The sequence below is a fragment of the Ambystoma mexicanum genome, chromosome 3p (genome assembly GCF_040938575.1).
Source record: "Ambystoma mexicanum isolate Mex_15411 chromosome 3p, UKY_AmexF1_1, whole genome shotgun sequence".
NCBI classification, from domain to species: Eukaryota; Metazoa; Chordata; class Amphibia; order Caudata; family Ambystomatidae; genus Ambystoma; species Ambystoma mexicanum.
The window spans coordinates 329,648,740-329,668,845 of record NC_090925.1 but is presented as its reverse complement, the minus strand read 5'-3'; the positions used below and the strand labels follow the sequence as shown (position 1 = coordinate 329,668,845).

The following is a 20,106-nucleotide window of genomic DNA, read 5'->3' as shown; positions in this document are numbered from 1 at the left end:
CGCCAGGGCCTTTTTGGGCAGGCTGGCTGCCTTTTCTTCCACCCTACGCTTCTCTGGACTCTCCTGCAGTTTAGCCAGGTAGGAGGATTTCCTTTTTGAGGAGGAGCTGGATCGATGGCTGGAGATTGAGGCAGATGGAGAGGTTGATCGCGCCCTGCCCATCATGGGACACGCGGTGCTTGGCCTCGTCTTGGGCCCCCACGGATGGAGCTCCGTCAAAGGACTTTGAAGCCCGCTCCTCGGACTGGCCGGTCCTGGGTGATGCATGACCCTGCTTAGGGCCAGAGGCCTTGGTGCCGAGCCACGCTGCCTGTCTGTTGTGACGATCCTTCATCGTTCTCTTAGAGAACCAGAGGCAGATTTCGCAATCTCCTTTATGATCCAGGTGAAGACAGAGCCACTGAAGGCGTTTGTCCTCAACAAACACATTCCAGAGTCCGCATCTGGAGCAGAGCTTGAAAAGGGAGCTTCCCTCCTTCTCTTCCGACATGGCCGGGGGTGCGGAGCAGGCCCGATGGCCTTCTGGAAACTTAAACGATCCTTTCCCTTGTGGGGCGCTGAAATTCAAAGACAAACGGGTGCCCTCTTGTCGGCTGATGGATAGAAGAGCATGCAGGCTCGGATTGGCAAAAATTTGACTTTTTCCTCGAAAAAGCATGAAAAAACGTAGAAGAGCTCACAGAGCAAAACTCGAGGACTCGCAACACTTGAACGTGCTGTAAAAATCTGAAGATGGGTGCCAGAGGAGGAGCTTAGGGAGAGGGCAGTCATTGGCTGGGGGCAGCATGACCCAGAGTACAGTCATTGGTTTAGAGGCGAAATACAGTCTGTAAGTGAAACTTTCTTTTACTGAGGAATCACAACATGACGGGGACTATTCATGAAAATGTGAATCCATGCCAGACCCCATGCTGGAGAAGCCAGAGACTGTGCTAAGCTTCAGTGCATCGCCTTGTCCTGTGCTGAAAACGTGATGAAGGGAAGCCAACAGCCTGAATAACCAGACTTATTTCTTGAACACTTCTTTGGGCTGCATTATTATTTGATGGTCACGGCTTGCTCCCATCTTTTTGAAATTCAATAAACACCCTTGAACTGTGGTCACTTGTGTCGGTCTTATGGTTGATACCATGCCTTTCTTACAATCTCCCGCTTTCCACCCCTCTGATCTTTGTTCTAATGGCTTCTCAGTTTTCACTTTGCATGGCTCACAGGCTATTTAGGTCTGTTCTTGCTGCTGCCAGTTCCTCTTCTAAATCTCTGTTAGTAACATCGCCATGTGCTTGGACTTCCAGAGGGGACGCATATGGGGGTGGCAGGGCTGTTGCCGTTACATAAGTCGGGTTAGTATAACCAACTGTAGGGCAGGATGTTAATGGGTATATCCCACAGCGCTCTGCTGGCGACCCACCCTCCCTTACTGGGCAGTTGCCCTTGCTGTCTTTGTCCTTCACCCCCTCACAATCTTCCGTGTCTTCAAACATCTTCCAAGAAACCTAGTATTTCTTTTCTGCAATGGTTTTCCCTTACATTTAGCTGTGAGGAATAAGACATATGTTCCAAAATACTCTTATTATGGGTGCCATGCTCTGGCCATGAGCGCATCCCCCTCTTGTCTACACCACCCATTGCTTATGGTATTTCTCAATTCTATCACGATATAGTGGCAGGGTCTTATACATATACTCTATGGGTGTTTCTTCTCCCGTTACAATGGTTCTTGCACCTCATTGCCTCTACGCCTTGCTATCGGCCGCGCACACTAACTGCCAATAAGTCAAATCAATATCTCATCCCCTTCTTCCTGTCAAAAATACCTTTCCCCAAACCCCTTTTTCTTCCCACACACCCAATCACTTACTTTGCACACTCAAACCATACCACTAACTACACAGTGCTCCTCCTCAGGACTTCACCCTACACAATAAAACTGCCATCAAAACAAGCTAAAATAAGCTAAAAGAAGAGCTACTTCCGAGCCCACCAATTATGCGGGGCTCCGATTGGTTTCCTTTTTTCCTCCACTACACAATGCCTGTGCTACCACCTTCTTCCCCTCACTCAGGGGAGGCTCCCTGCCATTACATATTCCTTTCCTTAATATTCTCCTTGAAGATTAACGCCAAAAGAAATGAAACAAACCACATGCATGCCACACCCACAACTTCCATATCCGCGCAGTCACACCCTCCACATTCTCCCATACGCCCTTCTCCTACTTGTCATCACTTGCAAGTTTATACTCCTGTACACGTGTTCACCAGAACTCCTCCGTCACAGGGTTCTTACAAACATCAGCCTGCACTATCCTCGGAGCCAGGCCTGAGCCAAAGAGCAGGCAGGAATTTGGCAAACACAGCTCCTGCAAAACTGCTCAGAGTTACGAGTTTTTTTGCACTGGTTGCTGTAGGGGGGCGTGGCCCATCCGGAGAAGCAGCCTGGACACCTCCGTCATGGTCACCAAATGAAGACACGCCCCTAAACGCTCACACCAGAAAAAAAATACAACCCGCTAAGGTAAAAGGCCCAAGAAACTCTTGCAAGGAAATCAAGTTTAATCTTTACAAAAAGTAGGTGCGCCAGCAAAGAACTCTGCTGCCAAGAACATTCTTAGGGAAAAGGGTACGAGAAGCTTAAAAAGGGGGCACATCGTCAGTAGTGACATTATATATGGTAAACACCCCCGCGGCTGCTTGGTGCGACCTTATACATGGGCTGCCTGCTCCATAGGGGATACCATGCCATTGGTCTCAGCCCAGTCTGTCCTTCCATCACGTGCCGTCTGCTGGGCTTGCCGTCTCCAGGGAACCAAGGCCAAAGGAGCAACTGGCTACATTTGTAAAAAAAAAAAAAAACTGCTGCTCTACCATTACACAGTGCACCTGGAAGACTCGAAGATTGGCACAAGGGGAGTCTCTAGGTCACGCTAACCCACACATTTCACTCATCCCGATAGTCTCTTGACTTCCAAGGTTTCCATCCTCACTTTTGACTATAATCTCTCCCCGTATCTTGCATTACAAATCATGCCATTATAGGATAAAAGTGAGAGCCCCATCTTCTTGGATGTTTGATGTTTAATGGGTTTATGCTCAGTGGACAACAAGTATCTTGTAATTCAGGGGTCTTCCGATTGGGGCAGCCATAACTTGTGGTTGGCTGGATGGGGATTGGAGGCCTGCTTTGGCCGGTTTGTGATGACATGTACACCAAGACGCCCAGCACTGTCTCATGGCCTTGCGGGGCACATTCTTTCTTAGAGCAACATATTGCCAACACTTTGAGAACAAAGGGGGGTTTCTGTGAAAGGTAGCAGTAGCATGGGCCTCCCATCAACTATTGGGCCTATTCAGATTCTCTCTTCAGGCAAGCTGAATATTTGGCCATGCAGGCCATATACTTCCACCAAAACTACAAAATGGCATCTACTTATATGCGCGCCCTATGTCTAAATCACATAACATTATGATTGCGTGGGGATCCTTGGGACGTCCCACTCCGCCTGGCATATCACAGGCCTTCCAATGGGATTCGCCTCACCATAAAGCACATAGGAGGTGGGATGGGGTAATTCCCAACACTATGAAGCCTGACCGGATCAATTAAACAATTGATGGTAGGACCAAATACACAGTAAGTCAGAATGTTTCCAAAATACAGCAAGTATCTTGTGGATTACAGGAGTTGACACAAGTTAAGGACCAGGAACAGGTTTTATCAAGAGCAAACACCAGGTGTTCCGACAGAGTGGTTAATGTAAAAGACCGTTTGAAGGCAGAAGGCATCTGTGCAGCACAGTACTGGAGACTAGAAGGTACTAAGCGCAGAGCTGGAAGACTCTGGGAGGCAACGGTGCTTCTTGGATCCTGCAGAAACAGACTTAACGTAATTAAGCACCAGTATAATCTTAATGCTCTTAGCTTACTTTTGTGCCCAGCCCTCCTTCGAAAATCAAAGAGAACTATGTGACAGCCTGAAATTGGCATCCGATTACGAGGTCAACACCCACTCCAAAAGATAATAGAGCTCTGCCGTGGCAATGCGCAAGGTCATCTAGTCCTGGCTTTGCCTGGAATTCTGGGACTTTTAGTAGTAGCTTTCGTAAATTTCAAATGTGAAACAAAAAAGTCCCAGAATTCAAAGGGAGGAGGGGGTGGGTGGCGGGGGGACAGGACTGGGTGGCCTTATGCATGGCCACGGGACATCCGAGAGCTTTAAAGTTTCATATCCCAAAAATGCATGCCATGGGAATCTAAAACCGATAGACCTACTAAAAACATACTGCTGGGATTAACCTAATCTCCTCCATTAACTCCCAAATGTTTGGTTAGTGGTAAACTGGTCAATTTTAGGTGCCCTAGATGTTGTAAGCCCACTCCTATGCGTGCCTGCAACACTTTATTGTAATTTAATATCTATGTTCTTAAACATGCTCCCAGAATTTCTCTGATAAAATACCAAGACAAAAGGACCAAAAAATTGGGTGCATTCACAGTTTGTGCAGAGAAACCAAGTACTGAGTGCACAAATGGTATAAAGACTGCTTGCGGTTGTAGAAGGAAAGTTTGAGGCATAACCAGTGTGCAAATGTTTCTGTGAAGGAGCCCTTTCAAAGCTCTAATCTTCACAATCCAGCAAATGCAGATGGTGAATTTGCTATAGAGCTGTTGCATTTCAGAGTGGTGTGAGCACTATGCAAGAACACGCCATCACATTTGTATCTAAAATAATTTATTATAAACCTTAACATTTCATCGCAAAGATCCTGTGGCTCAAAATTCCATAACGAAATAGTTAGATTAAAAAGGATCATGTACAATATTACAGACACATGGTTAAATATACACAATAACAGGGTAAAAACTGGATTAAAAACAATTGTACACAGCGTATATTTGCCATAATATTATTCCGTGCCAGAATGCAGCATCAGGCTTTCTGCAGGCAGATCCCGAGATCCGAGGGGGTACATCACCAGGGTCTCCCAGGGCATAGCTCTGTTCCCTGCAAAGCAAAACACTGCACAAACCAAAACCCACATGGCACACAAGGCTGGTATAATTTAGGGCCTGGCATTCATACACCATGTACAGAACCAGAAGGAAGCCAGGCATTGGCCTTTAATGCAGAAAGTAGCTCCAGTTCTTCCCACTAAACACAAAGTGCATAGACCAAATTATGCAATATTACTTTTGTCTGGGTCAGTCCTAGGAATAAAAACAGAAGCAGGGATACAAAAATAAAACATGTTCTTCATAAAAAGTAATGCGAGTAGCTGTGCATTGCACAAGTGACTCATGTGGGTCCATGCTTAAGTGTCTGAGGTCTGACATTCCCTGGCAGTAGAAACCCATAGGGTGCATGCAGGGCTGCCCCAGGCATCAGCCATGCCTGGTAGAGGAACCCCGTAGGGTGCCTAGTACAGTGTCAAGTAGTGCAGCTGGCTGTGCTGGCAAGAAGCTGTAGGGTCCATTGAAGTAGTCAGACACCTCAATACAATCTAACTTTTCCTCCTCACTTGGATTTCGTGTGCAAGCACGCTGGCATTCCTCTGTCTGTAGTGTTCCAAGAGTCTCTTCCACATGAAGCAGCAGAGGAGCAGGTGTCGGTTTCCTGTTGGAAAGGAGTGGAGCAGGTGTGATTAAAAGTATTCAGCTTAAACACAAGCCCCAATCAGAATTTCTGCAGTACATGCGACTGGCTTCTCAGGGAGAAGTATGATGAATTTTGAAAGTGGCAAAGGAAGTCAGGCGAACATATACAGCTCCCCAAAAGGCTAGTCTCCAAACATTCACAGACTTCAGCCCTTGTCCTAAACGGACACAGTGTGTTCCAAGACAAGTCTTCTGATCCATATGTCTAAGTAAAAAGCATATAGTTCTCCATAGTTTTATAAAAAAAACGTGACTACATGGTTCAATAAAAGGAAAAGCTCACTGCCACCTTCTGACTCTACCCAGATTTAAGATGTACAACTCTGAAGGTGGTTTACAAGTGGCAGGAGCAGTGATTTTTGGATACGCTCTGAATACAAGAGTTCTGCCCAGACACCACAGGCTTAAGTCTTCTTTAACCATTCGAAGATCTACCTGCACAGAGCACTCACCAAGGATGCAGAGGCCCTCCTGGGCTCGGGTTATAGCAACGTTGACCTGGTTCCGATCCATGACAAAACCAAGATTTTTCTTCAGCCAGCTCTTGGTGGGTTTGCGATCTGCTTCATACTGGGAGCAGGATCTGACCGTGGACAGGATGACGTAGCGCCACTCACTACCTGTAAGAACATTCAAATAAACTCATGGTCTGCAACTCAAAATATTGCGTAGATATTCTAGCTACATTATCAGCGACATGCAAAAAGTCTGGTATTCTAGAGAACGGACATTTCTATTTTTTACACATCTTCTCATGTCCGAATTCACTTCTAGGAGCAAGACCTGGGACAACTGAAATCTCACTCCAGTCCTGGTTCTTTTAAAGAACATGTTAGTTACTTACATGTAACTGTTCTCCAGCATGGGTCTGCCATGGATTCACATGGTCAAGAATATACCCCGACAGGCCGTGAATCCTTGATAACAGCAGCTTAAACTTAAACTGAAAACTGTCACATTTATGCTGTCAGTCATTTAGGGTCATACTGCCCACAGCTAATAAGAAGACAACCCTTAGCTCCTCCCCAGTCAGCCATATTCAGATTTGGCAGCGCAAGCAATTGGCAGTAAGAGCCAAAAGATGAGCCATGAGGGGTAGGTGCGAGGGTCGCATGTGAATCTATGAAAGATGCTAATGCTGGAGAAGGGAATAGTTTCTTACCTGTAACTCCATTTCTCCAGCATTGGTATCTTTCATGGATTCACATGCTTAGAATATTCCCCGTCGTCAGACTGGGACCCCTCGGTACACATATATAGCCTTTTCCAATAGGAAAACTTCCGACACTTTTGTGTCCTATCTAAGTCCTTTTAGGACCCGCCTACGCATGATCCGTAGGGCGTCCCCGTATAAGAGGCCCGCCCCCGCGGTTCCCCTTCAGATTTCGGCCCCTCCAAAGTAGGAAGGGTTAAACTTATCAAATACATTACATTCCGGGGAGGTTGGCGGGCACATGTGAATCCATGAAAGATACCAATTCTGGAGAAATGGAGTTACAGGTAAGAAACTATTCCCTTCTCCAGCATTGGATCTTTCATGGATTCACATGCTTAGAATAGATTGTATAGCAGTAACACTTGAGACGGCGGTGAGAATGTAATGTAATATATCCTCAACATACTACACAATGCATATGTACAGTAGGAATAAGTTACCTCATATAACCAAATCCCACATAAAATAAACTGTCATAAAGAAGGTAGACAACAGATTCTCCACAGCGTGGAGCTTACCTTACTGAAACAGATGGCGCAGGACAGCTCTTCCCATCTGCACCTCGTCCGCATGCTGCCTGGCAAGGCAGTAGTGGCGGGTAAACGTGTGGGGCACTGACCATGCCGCAGCTTGGCATATGTCCGTCAACGGAATTCCTGCCCATAAAGCTGTTGAGGAGGACATCGATCTTGTAGAATGGGCTCTAGGATGTCCTTGCAGTGGCCTTCCGGCCTTAGAGTGACAAAACGCAATCGTCGATGAGACCCATCGAGCCAATACTTGTTTAGAGATTGCTTTTCCTCTCGTCGACGGACCATATGCGACGAACAGTTGTCTAGTAGACCTGAGTTCCTGTGTACGATGTAGGTAAAATTTCAGAGCCCTCTTAACGTCCAGGGTATGAAGAGCTTTTTCTGCTGCCGATGATGGTGTGGCGAAGAAAGTAGGGAGAACAATGGACGAGTGTTTGTGATACACTGTCGGAACTTTTGGGACGAACATAGGATTAGTTGCCAGGACTACTTTGTCCTTAAAGAATCTTCGGTATGGCGGGTCTACCACCAGCGCTTGCAGTTCCGAGATTCTTCTAGCTGATGTGATAGCAATCAAGAATGCCAACTTCCATGAAATGAATTTTATGTCGGACGTGGCCATAGGCTCAAAAGGCGGTTTCATTAAGCCTGCCAACACTGTGTTGAGACTCCAAGTCGGGGGGAAACGTTTTTCCGGGGGAAAAGCTTGAAATAAACCCCTCATGAAGTGTTTTACAAGTCTGTCGCTAAATAGAGGAGACGACTGCCTTTTCCTTGTGAACCTCGAGATGGCCGCCAGGTGCACCTTTATCGATGTGAAGGATAATCCCCTCTCTGCCAAGAGGAGCAGGTAAGGTAGAACTTGTTCCGGCGTCACCGACAACGGTTGTAGGCCCTGTTGTCCCCTACACCATTCACAGAACCTCCGCCACTTATAGGAGTAGGATTTGTTTGTAGAAGGGGCTCTAGCCGCCTGCAGAATTTTTTGACAATCCTCCGAAACGTCTAAAGCACCGAACTCCGAAAAGTCAGGAGCCAGGTTGTAAGGTTGAGACTGTCCGGGTCGTGATGCCACACCGTGCCTTTGTCCCGGGATAGTAGGTTCGGGACTTTTGGAAACCCTATGGGATGTTCCAGCGACAGGTGAAGCAGGTCGGAGAACCACGGTTGCCTTGGCCAGTATGGTGTCACTAGAATTACCCGGCAATTGTATCTGCGTATCCACTGTATTGTCCTCCGTATGAGGGGAAACGGGGGAAAAGCATAGAGGAACATGTCCGTCCATGGGAAGGAGAATGCCTCCCCCCTGGAGCCCTCTTGAGGCCATCTGCTTGCGAATTGCTCGCATTTCTTGTTGTCTTTGGTCGCGAAGGCGTCCAGAGGGGGGTGACCCCATTTCTCGAACACTTTCATCAGGTGAACTGTGTCCATTTCCCACTCGTGTATCTTGGCCATGCTTCTGCTGAGGGAGTCTGCTTGAAAGTTCCTCACTCCTGGAAGGTGATGAGCCACGATGGAAATTTCGTGCTTTAATGCCCAATGCCATGTTTTCTGGGCTTCTATGGAAAGAGTTCTTGATCGCGCCCCTCCTTGTTTCCTCAGATAAAACATGGCCGTTGTATTGTCGGTCAGTATTCGTACTCGCGAACCCTTGATGTGTGGTAGGAATGCCTTCAAGGCCCATCGTACTGCTCTGAGCTCTAACACGTTTATGTGTAGGAGTGACTACGTTGGAGACCAGCGACCTTGCATTTGGAGAGCACCCATGTGAGCTCCCCATCCGGTTAGGGACGCATCCGTGACTATGGTTCTCTGAAACTCGGGCTCCTGTAGGGGTACGCCGTTGTTCAGATTGTGGAAACTCTGCCACCACTGAAGGGTCCGAAGCAGCTTGTCGTCGTCGATGGTTATCTTGTCTGACCACGATCCTTGAGCCTGCGTCCATCGGTCCGCGAGGAATTCCTGGACTGGCCTCATGAATAGGCAACAGTTTTCCACCAGATGGATGCAGGATGCCATGGCCCCTAGGACCGAAACGTATTTTCTCACTGAGATCTTGGTGTTTCGCCATAGTCGGCATGCTTGTTGATCGAGTATTGAGGTTCTGTCGAGAGCAGGCTTCACTAGCCCTAACTGGGTCTCGAACTGTGCACCCAGGAATACCAGCGATCTCGATGGCTGCAGAGAGGATTTTACGAAGTTTATGGCGAATCCCAGCTGTTGTAGAAGCTGCATGGTGGCTTGTAAACTTGTGTTGGTCGACGCTGGGGAGGATCCCCTTACCAGCCAGTCATCGAGGTATGGGTATACATGGTGGCCTTGCTTCCTTAGCCAGGCCGCTATTGGAGCCAGGCATTTCGTGAACGTTCTGGGGGAGGTCTTGCGCCCAAAAGGAAGAACCGTGAATTGGTAGTGAGTCCGCCCTATTACAAATTTTAGGAATTTCCTGTGTTTGACACATTGGGATATGGAAATACGCGTCCTGTAAATCCAGGGACGCTAGAAAATCCCCCTCGTGAACGGCGCGGATCACTTCCTGCAGAGTGAGCATCTTGAATTTTAGGCTCTTTAGAGACTTTGTTGAGATCGCGTAAGTCTAAAATGGGACGCCATTTGCCGTTCGGCTTTTTTACGACAAAATATCTTGAGTAGACTCCTTGACCTCTCTGTGATGTTGGAACTAATTCTATCACGCCCTTTGCTAACATGAGTGTTACCTCTTGTTGCAGTATCTTTAGATGGGAATGAGCGGTGAATGCAGGTGGAATTTGCGGAGGGCTGTGTTTGAATTGTAGAGAGTGTCCGTTTCTTATAGTATCCAGCACCCATTGATCCGTCGTTATTCGTTCCCATTCGTCGACATATGCTGAAACTTCCCCCCAGAACGGTGTGTTGTATGTCACTGCTGATCTTTATTTTGCTTGTCTCTCGACGACGACGGATATGATGGTCTTTTCCTGGAAGTCCCGACGACGGTTCGCCGTTTGGGAGGCACGTCTGTATCCCTGGGAGGGGTAAGCTAATCTGCCAAAGGATCTGTCTCCAGACGCAGAGAATCTTGAATTACCTGAAGCCCCTCTAAAGGGACGAAAAGACTTGTAGTTTCTGCTACTCTGGAGGGCACCCAATGAACGTGCCGTGTCCGAGTCCTCTTTCATTCCCTTTAGGGCTTCGTCCACCTTCTCCCCGAAAAGAAGGTCTCCCTCAAAGGGCATATCTAAAACTTTGTATTGTACTTGTGGCCTGAAGTAGGTACACTTAAGCCATGACTGTCGACGTAATACGACCACATTATTGACTTGCTTGAAGCCTGACTCAGCGAGGTCCACCGCGATGTTTATTGCGTAATTTGAGGCTTCCTCACCTTCTCGGACGAGTAACATCGCTGCCTTCCTATGCTCTTTCGGAAGATGATCAAGCAACGGAGCTAGCCTGTGCCACATCTCCCTATCGTATCTGGCAACAACTGCCAGAGAGTTTGCGGCCTTTACTGTTGTCGCTCCCACGGATAGCACTTTTTTGCCAAAGGCATCTTGGCGTCTCGCTTCATTCTCAGGAGTCGTCGTGCACTTGTGCTGGGCCTTCGCCTTCCTCGCCGCTGCTGCCGACACCACCGAGTCTGGCGTTGGTTGGGAGGATAAACACTTGGGGGTAGACTCTGGAGCCTTAAACTTTTTTTCCAGGCGTCCTTTCACTGCCGGCTCTGAAAACGGGCGACGCATTGTCTGCAACCCCTCCTTCCACACATGGTCTAGTATTGGTATCGAGAACACAGACCTCCTCTTACCCATGTTGTCGAACAAAAAACAGTCCTTTTTCTGTTCTTCCTGTGACAAACAAACTCCTTGCATGCCTTCTCCATCATAGAATGGAATGACGCAATGTCGTCCGGAGGGGACGGGTGAGCTGGGCTTCTAGGGGTTTCCAACTCCACCTCCGACTCCCAGGTTGGATCCCTGGAGGGGGATGATGAGATATCCGACATGGCTCCCCTGTCAGACTCCGAATCTGGCAGCTCACCTTCCTCTTGTGCCAGTGCTGAGATTGGCGTGCGTAGGTGCGTCAGTTGACGGGACGGGCCCGGCTCGTTGACGGGTGACTGTGGCAGGTTTGCCTGAGGTAGTCTCTGGTCCAACGACTGAAGCGTGGACAGAATTTCCAACGACAAAACAGATTGAGGATTGAGAAGAGGGGCAGATACCGGTATAACGGATCCCCTCGTCGACGACTTGTCAGCCACTCGTAGCCCTAGGTCTGCTGGGCCAGCTATTCTCTCATTCTCGTCCTCCGAGGACAGCAACACAGCCTGTTCTTGTAGTAAAGTATCCGGGGGGATCGGATCAAAAACTTCAGGCCTCCAGTAGAACCCCCGTCGACGAGGCCATCGTCGACGTAGTTGTCGGTGGGACGGTGGATGCCACCTGCGTAAGTGGCAGGGTGGAGGCCGATGACTGGACCGCCGTCGACGACGGTGACTTAGCAGGTGGTTTTGGCGGTCCCGCCTTTTCCACACTTGGATTGCTTTTACTCGACTCTCGACTCGTGGTCGATCTATGATGATCGCCCGAGGAGGATTTCCTTTCCTTTTCATGCTTTTTTGATGAAGATGATTTCTTTGACGAGGAGTCTCTAGTTGAGTGACTTCCAGACGACTCTTTTTCCGTCGGTCGAGATTTCTTCGCCGGTGGTTCCGACGAGGTAGCGCGGTGTGATGTTTTTGCCGATTGTGTGGAGCCTACCTCCGAAGGGGGGTATGCCCCCGCTCCATCATTCAGCCATGCCACCAGTCGTCGACTGCGGTCTTTGAGGCTTTTTTGAGAAAACCCTTTGCATATGTCGCAGTTATCAGCCGAATGATGAGGGTGGAGGCAATATATACAATCCATATGTCCGTCCCCCTCGTAAACTTTTTTCAAGCCGCACGTCGCGCATGGGCGGAACAGCGCTTTTCCTGACACGGAGAACATTTTCTGTACTCAACTTCCAGTAATGCAACCTTGTACAAAATAGTAAGACAACGCAAGGAGATCCCACTACTTTGGAGACAGTTGAAATCTGAAGGGGAACCGCAGGGGCGGGCCTCTTATACGGGGACGCCCTACGGAGCATGCGTAGGCGGGTCCTAAAAGGACGTAGATAGGACACAAAAGTGTCGGAAGTTTTCCTATTGGAAAAGGCTATATATGTGTACCGAGGGGTCCCAGTCTGACGACGGGGAATATTCTAAGCATGTGAATCCATGAAAGATACCAATGCTGGAGAACTGGAGTTACAGGTAAGTAATTTATTCCATCTCCAGGATTGGATATTTCATAGATTCACATGCTGTGACAAAATTACAATACCTATGGGCGAAGGCAAGCTCCCAGCATTACTCGCCACTGGAGACTTGCCCACTTCACGCAAAAATGCTCTGCAGAACCAATTGGCCGAATCTAGATTCTTCTGCAGAAAGTCGACAGTAGAACCAGGTGAACGTATACACTGATCTCCAAGTGGCTGTACGGCAGATGTCATGCAGTGGAATTCCGGAGAGAAAAGCTGTGGTTGCAGCCACTGCTCTAGTAGAATGAGCCCGGGACCTGCCGGGGAGCAGCCTGCCTGCTTGCTGATGGCCGAATGTGATCCGGGCAGCAATCCATCTTGCGATGGAGGATGTCGGGAGAGCCTTCCCAGTTCCAGAAAGTACAAATGAAATAAACTGATCTGTTGTACGGAATGATTTAATACGTGCCACGTAGTACTGGAGGGCACGCACGACATCCAGCGTGTGCATAGGGCGCTCCGCTGGAGATGGTGTGCCAAAGAATACAGGCAAAACCACCTGCTGGTTTAGGAGGAAACCAGATGGCAGTTTCAGCACAAATGTTGGGCTGATACGTAGAACAGTCTTGTCCTTGAGAAAAGTTAAATAGGGTGGTTTTACAGAAAACGCCTGGATTTAACCCACTCGTATGGCTGAAGTTATGGCCACCAAGAAGACTGTATTCCAGGAAAGATGTTTAATAGATGCTTGGTGCATGGGCTCGACGGGTGGCTTCATGAGTCTTGCGAGTAGCACATTGAGATCCCATGCTTGCAACGGGCAGGTGGAAAAGATCAGAAGAACCCCCCGAAAAACTTTTCATCAGCCGGTGGGACCACAGGGAAGGCACGCCCACAGCGCAGATGCACCTAGTAATTGCCGCTGGGTGCGGCTTAATGGAGTAATGTGTCAACCCAGACTGAGCAAGGGACAGCAGATATGGCAACAGATCCGAGGGTAGGATGGTTTGAAGCTGCACCCTCTGGCTCCTGCACCATACTTGAAAACCTTACCCATGCATTTCAAGGTGGACAAGGCTCTAGCCTTGGCCAGGATAGCTTGGCCGTCTTGCGGAAGGGACAGAGCCCCGAACTCTAAGACAGGAGCCAGGCAGTCTGAGAAAGGCCGGGTCATGGTGCAGCACTGCTCCTTGATCCCTGGGTAGGAGAGATTGGTAAGGGAGGAGCATCAGTGGCGCTGACGAAAGGGCAAGGAGGTCCCGAGTACCAAAACTGTCTCCGCCACGCAGGGGGCACTAATATCAGTTTGCACTGATGGTCTGAAGGTGTGCATCACTCAAGGCACCAGAGGAATGGGGGCGGGATGGGGAGGGGGGGGCTAGGAGGAAGACGCATAAGGGAGTAGTTTCTTACGTGTAACTCCATTTCTCCAGCATTGGCATCTTTCATGGATTCACATGCTGTGAATATTTCCCTTTGTCAGGCTGGGAAACCCAACTTTAACTTAGCATTTTCCTATGGAAAACTTTGACACCTTAGTTTGCCACCGACATCTTTTTGAGTTCTTTAGGCTACACCAATAGGACGTCTGGTACAAAAAGACCCCCCGCCCCCCACCCCTCACCCCTCACTGCTTCCCTTCAGATTTTAACCACAAAAGTAGAGGAAACCCGAACCAAGGTTTGCAATGAGGGGCGGACGGCGGGCGCATGTGAATCCATGAAAGATATCAACGCTGGAGAAGAACAAGTTACTCTCTTACCTGGTAACGTTCTTTCGATGGGATGGTCCGACGACATATTCCATATCTATGACAGTAATCACCACAGCTGTGCTGCTTCGGTAAAATCTTTTGGCGTCTGCGTCGATGACGTCGATACGCCGTCTTCGAGGACCTCCTGCGGCGGCACCGGATGTTATAAGTAGGACGCACGACGCACGTAGCCTCAGTTGTAGTTTTTTCCCAGAACGTGTGGCACCAAACTACTGCCAGTGTGACCACAGAAAGCCTTGCGGAAACGTAAGCTGCAATCGCATAAGAAATTCTGTAGCGGGGAAGGCAGGGAGGGAGCAATGTGGAATACGTTGTCGGACCATCCCATCGAAAGAACGTTACCAGGTAAGAGAGTAATTTGTTCTTCGAGGGGATTGGGTCCTCCGATGTATTCCATATCTATGACAGACTCCCAAAGCAGTACCAACGTAAGGAGGTGGGAAAAGAATTTAGAATATAGAAATGTAGAATGCCCAATCAAATAGCTGAGTAAAGGACCGCCTTTCTAAAGGCTATATCCTGCCCACGGATAGAATCGAGGGAGTAGTGACGTACAAAAGTATGGACTGAAGCCCAAGTGGTTGCATCACAGATGTTACGAATAGGAACAACCCCCTGCAGAGCAGTAGAGGCAGCCACCCCCCTGGTAGAATGGGCCTGCAAGCCTACCGGAGGGTCCTTACCCGCCAAGTGGTAACATTCAGAAATAGCCATTATAATCCATCGAGACAAAGTCTGCTTAGTAAAAGCTTGTCCCAAACGCCTTAGCCCAGCGTAACCAATAAAGAGTTGATCGTCCACTCTGACCCGGGACATAAGTGAAATATAAAAGCTTAAAGCTCTCCTAGGATCCAGCCTATGGAGCCTCTCCTCTTTCTTACCAGGATGCGGAGGAGGATAAAATGCCGAAAGAATAACCTTCTGGCCTAAATGAAATTCCGACACCACCTTTGGAAGAAAGGAAGGCCAACTCTAAGGACAACCCTGTCCTTATGAAACACAGTGAAGGGTGGCTTAACTGAAAGTGCCTGTAACTCACTCACTCTGCGAGCGGAAGTGACCGCAACTAAAAATACAGTTTTAAGGGTTAGTCTCAAAGGACAAGAATGCAAAGGCTCAAAGGGAGCACCCATTAGAAACTTGAGAACAAGGTTCAGAGCCCAACCGGGCACCTGAAACAGTGACGGAGGGAACACATTAGTGAGCCCTTTCAGAAACTGAGAAATTAAAGGGATTTTAAAATGAGAACACTCCTCAGACGAGCGCTTAAATATAGACAGCGCTGCCAGGTAACTTTTAACGGTACCCACTTGCAGGCCCTTGTGGGCCAAAGAAAGCAAAAAAGACAGAACCACAGGAATGTCACATGAAAAAGGATCCACATTTTTAACCCTGCACCAGTTGTAGAACTTTCTCCAACAGCAACGGTGCAGGGACTTTGTTGCCGGCCGTCTGCCTGAAAGCAACACCTCCATCACATCTTCAGGGAAGTCCCAATCCTTATAACTCAACCTTTCAGAAGCCAAGCGTGAAGGTTGAGGGATCTGACCTTTGGATGGAGAACCTGACCCCCCCCCCCTCCCGTGACAGCAGATCGTCTCGGTAGAAAAGACTACGTGGAGGAAAGATGGACAAGTCAAGAAGGTGACTTCTTGACTTGTCCTCCTGGCCCATGCCGGAGCAATGAGGATCATCCGGGAACCGAACCTCCGTAGCACTTGCGGGATGATTGACCACAGCCAATGACTGCTCTCTAGCCACATCCAGCGAGTGCAAAGTCCTTTCGGCCGGCGACGAAGGCGACGGGAAGAAAACAGGCAACACCAAGGGTTCGTTGAGGTGGAAGTCCGACGGTACCTTGGGCATGAAGGAGGGGTGCGTCCTGAGCACTACCCTCGTGTCGTGAAAAGTCAAGTACGGGGGCTTGCAGGAAAGGGCCTGGATCTCTCCCACTCTTCGTGTGGAGGTGATGGCCACAAGAAACGCTGTTTTCCACGACAAGACGACAAGAACTTCAACGGAGCCGAGCGCAGAGGCTCGAATGGAGGTCCCATGAGCTTGGTCAGCACCACGTTGAGCTCCCACGCCGGGGCCGGAGCCTTCACCGGCGGGAACGATCTGAACAGTCCCTTCATGAATTCTTTCACCAGACGATGAGACCACAAAGACGTCCGCCCCGTGGTTCTGGTGTATCGGGAGATCGCAGCAAGATGAATCTTGATGGACGCGTGCGCCAGTCCAGCCTTGGCCAGCGTCAGAAGGTACGGCAGTACCTGGGTCTGCCTGACTTGCCTCGTCCCCTGTAAGCTTCCTGTGACGACGAACGGGCCGCTTGACGGTAGGTGGAAAATCCGCCGCTGGAACCTTTGGAGGCACCCTGTTTGCCTCCGCCGCTCCGAAAGGGCGGCCGCCGTTGCTGGAGAACCCCAAGAGCCCGGGCTGTCTCCGTGTCTGCCTTGATGGCTTGAAGGGAATCGTCCACTGTTTTCCCAAACAGGTTGTTTCCGTCGAACGGCATGTCCAAGACTCTGGTCTGCACGTCCTGACGGAAGTCAGTAGCCTTGAGCCATCCACGCCGCCTAAGGCACACGCCGTTGCCCAACTGGCGAAATCCAGTGTCAGCGATGTCCGTCGCAATCGTAATGGCGTGGTCCGAAGCCACCTCTCCTTCCCGCAAGATCTCTAGGGCTTCCGCCCTCTTGTCTGGTAGGAAGTCCAGCAGGGGGGCCAGTTTGTACCACAACTCCCTGTCGTAGCGGGCTAAGAAAGCCAAGGCGTTGGCCGCCTTAATCGTCGTCGCTGCCGACGAGATGCCTCTGCATCCCATTGTGTCTAATTTCTTACCCTCGCCGTCCGGCGGGGAGGTAGACGTAGAGGCCGCGCCCCCCCCGCTTTCTTCCTAGCCGCCGCGGAGACGACCGAGTCCGGGGTCGGCTGTGCCCGAAGGCACAAGGGGGCCGCGTCCGGGACCCAGTACTTCTCGTACCGATCCCTTCTAGCCGGCGTCGTGGATGGGTTCTTGAGGAGGGCGAGGCCCTCATCCCAAATATCGTCCAGTAGAGGTACAGCGAGGACCGTCTTCCTCTTGGCCTCGCGCCGTTGATAAAGGAAACCTTCCTTCTTCTCTTCCGGGCAGAGCTGGAAAAGCTCGGATGCCCTGGCGATCATGGAGTGAAACGATCCAATCTCGTCGGGCAGGGAAGCCCGGGTGGGTGGTGACGACGGGAGATCCTCGTCGTCTGTACCCGTCGCGGCCGTGTCAGTCCCCGTATCATCCCCACGTGTCGTGGACGGGGAGGAGGGCTGAACAGGGCGCGATGGCTGAAAAGGAGGTGGAGGATGAATCCTTCTCTTAGGGGGAGGGCTCCCAGAAGGGCCTGGCTCCGGGTCCCCCGTCGGGAGCGGTTCCTCCGTTGGTGGTAACGGCAGTCTCGTCCTTATCTCCGAGCATAAGGACTGTATAGCCAACAAAATGGCCGCCGAGTTGTCTTGCGGCACTGGTTGAGGGGAGTCCGACGGGCGGTCAGGAGCCCCGTCGGCACCCTCGACATTCTCGTTGTCTCCTATGTCGGGGTCCCTCCCGACGGGCTGGTCTTCTTCCACGCCAACGCCGTGGCTTAAGACTTCGATCAGCTCTTCCTCAGAGGTTGAGGCCGAATCCACGACGACCTCCTGCCCCCCCTTTTTCTTCTCCGTCGGAGGTTTCACGGGGGTCCTGTCGATGGGCATGAAATGCGGTGGCAGGGAGACTCTGGGCCCCGAGGTCGCCACCACTGGTGTAGCCTCCACAGGCTGAGCCAGGGCCGCCGCGACTGTTTCGATAGAAGCCTTGGCCGGATGGATTAAGGCTTTCACCACCTTAGGTGCACTCACCGCCTTCTCCTTGGGGGGAGGGTCACCGCCTCGCTCCCCCTCAGATGGGGCCTTCGAGCTCGACCGGGGTCTCTCCAGGAGCTTCGCCGGGTGCTCGGCCTTCCTCTTACCCGAGCCAGAGCGTTGGCTCGTGGTTGATGGCGCCGGGGAGGATGCGCCCTGCCTGGAGCCCGACCGTTTGGCGCTCCCGGTGCCAGCGGACTCGCGGTGCTTGGCCTTCTGTTGGACCCCCGTCGCCGGGGCGCCCTCAAAGGTCTTAGAAGACCGCTCGGACTTCTTCTTCTTCTCGCCTGACGGGCTCTTTCCTTCCAGCCAGTTGGCGAGACGTTGATGGCGGTCCTTCATGGTCCGCTCCGACATATTGCCGCAAAACGCACAGTCCTTCTCCACGTGCGTTTCGTCCTCATGTAGGCAGTAAAGACAAAGGGAGTGTTCGTCCTCCTTAAAGACATTCTGAAGCTGGCATCCAGGGCAGACCCTGAACAGCTTTCCGGGCGTCGAGCTTCCCTTCTCCTGGGCCATGTCCGAGATGGGCCTGAGAAACTTCTGGAGTCCTCCAAAAGCGTGGCTCGACGAAATCTTCACCCTTGAGGGGCGTAGACTAATCCGACACGGGTCCCCGTTGATCGGATGAAGAAACGGTGGAGCTTGAGGCTCTTTTGACCGAAAGAGAAATTTTTTGAGTGCTCGAGAGCAATAGCACGAGGATCCCAACACTTGAACGTGCGGTAAAAATCTGAAGATGGCTGGCAGAGGCGGGGCTTAGGTAGAGGGCATTCATTGGCTGTGGTCAATATGACGCAGAGATCAGTGATTGGTTACTACTACGAAAGACAGATCAGAAACAAAACTGATACTGATTTTTTCTTTACCGAGGATTCCCAGCCTGACGACGGGGAATATTTATGAGCATGTGAATCCATGCCAGACCCCATGCTGGAGAACAGGACCAAGAGGACAGTCTTCCTTTTGGCCTCATGCTGTTGATAGAGGAAACCTTCCTTCTGTTCTTCGGGGTAGAGCTCGAAGAGCTCGGATGCCCTGGCAATCATGGCGTGGAAGGAGCCAATTTCGTCGGGCGGGTAGGCCTGAGGAGGTTGTCATGGAAGGCCCATCCCGTCGTCACCACCGTAGTCATCCGTCCTCGTTGTGGCGGTCTCCGTTCCCATGTCATCCCTAGGATCAGGGGAAGTAGATGAAGGCTGCGAAGGCCGCAAAGGCTGGAAGGGGGGGGGGTGAACTCTCCCTCCACTTGCTTGGGGGGCTCCCCGACAGGCCAGGTTCCGCTGGATCGTCCATTGGGGGTAAGGGCAACCTAGTCCTTATCTCCGTACATAAGGCCTGAATCGCCATCAAGATGGCTCCCGAGTTGTCCTGAGGCTCGGGTATCGGCTGCGACTGGCGCGACAGTTGGGGAGTGTAATCCTCCGCCTCCACAGAGACCTCGTCGGCACCGCCGTCGCTCTCTTTGTTCGCCTCATCGGGATCCCTCCCGTGGGCCCGGACCTCCTCGAAATTCTTGAGGATCTTCACAACTCCAGCCAGCTCCTCTTTAGAGGCTGCATCCGTGTCGGTCACCACCCTCAACCCCTCTTTTTCCACCGGGTTTCTCACGGGGTTCTAATCGATGGGCTGAAAAGAAGATTCCCTCCACGGTGGCAGGGAAACTCTGGATCCTGAGGTCACCTCCACTGGGGTAGCCTCCACAGGCTTTGCCAGGGCTGCCACGACTCCCTCGATAGAGGTCTTAGCCGGGTGAATCAAGGCCTTCACGACTTTAGGTGCGCTTGA

General features: G+C 50.7%; 1 protein-coding gene across 1 annotated transcript in view; it reads right to left on the bottom strand.

Moving 5' to 3' along the window:
- Positions 1-4,714: 4,714 nt before the first annotated feature.
- Positions 4,715-20,106, bottom strand: part of LOC138580391 (3'-5' exoribonuclease HELZ2-like) — a 724,800-nt gene continuing 709,408 nt past the window's right edge. Inside the window, exons 19-20 of the mRNA XM_069650904.1 lie at positions 6,107-6,274; positions 4,715-5,613 (exon numbers count right to left, since the gene is read on the bottom strand). Of these exons, the coding sequence (XP_069507005.1) occupies positions 5,501-5,613; positions 6,107-6,274 (281 nt within the window). The 3' untranslated portion in view covers positions 4,715-5,500. The remainder of the gene's footprint in view (positions 5,614-6,106; positions 6,275-20,106) is intronic.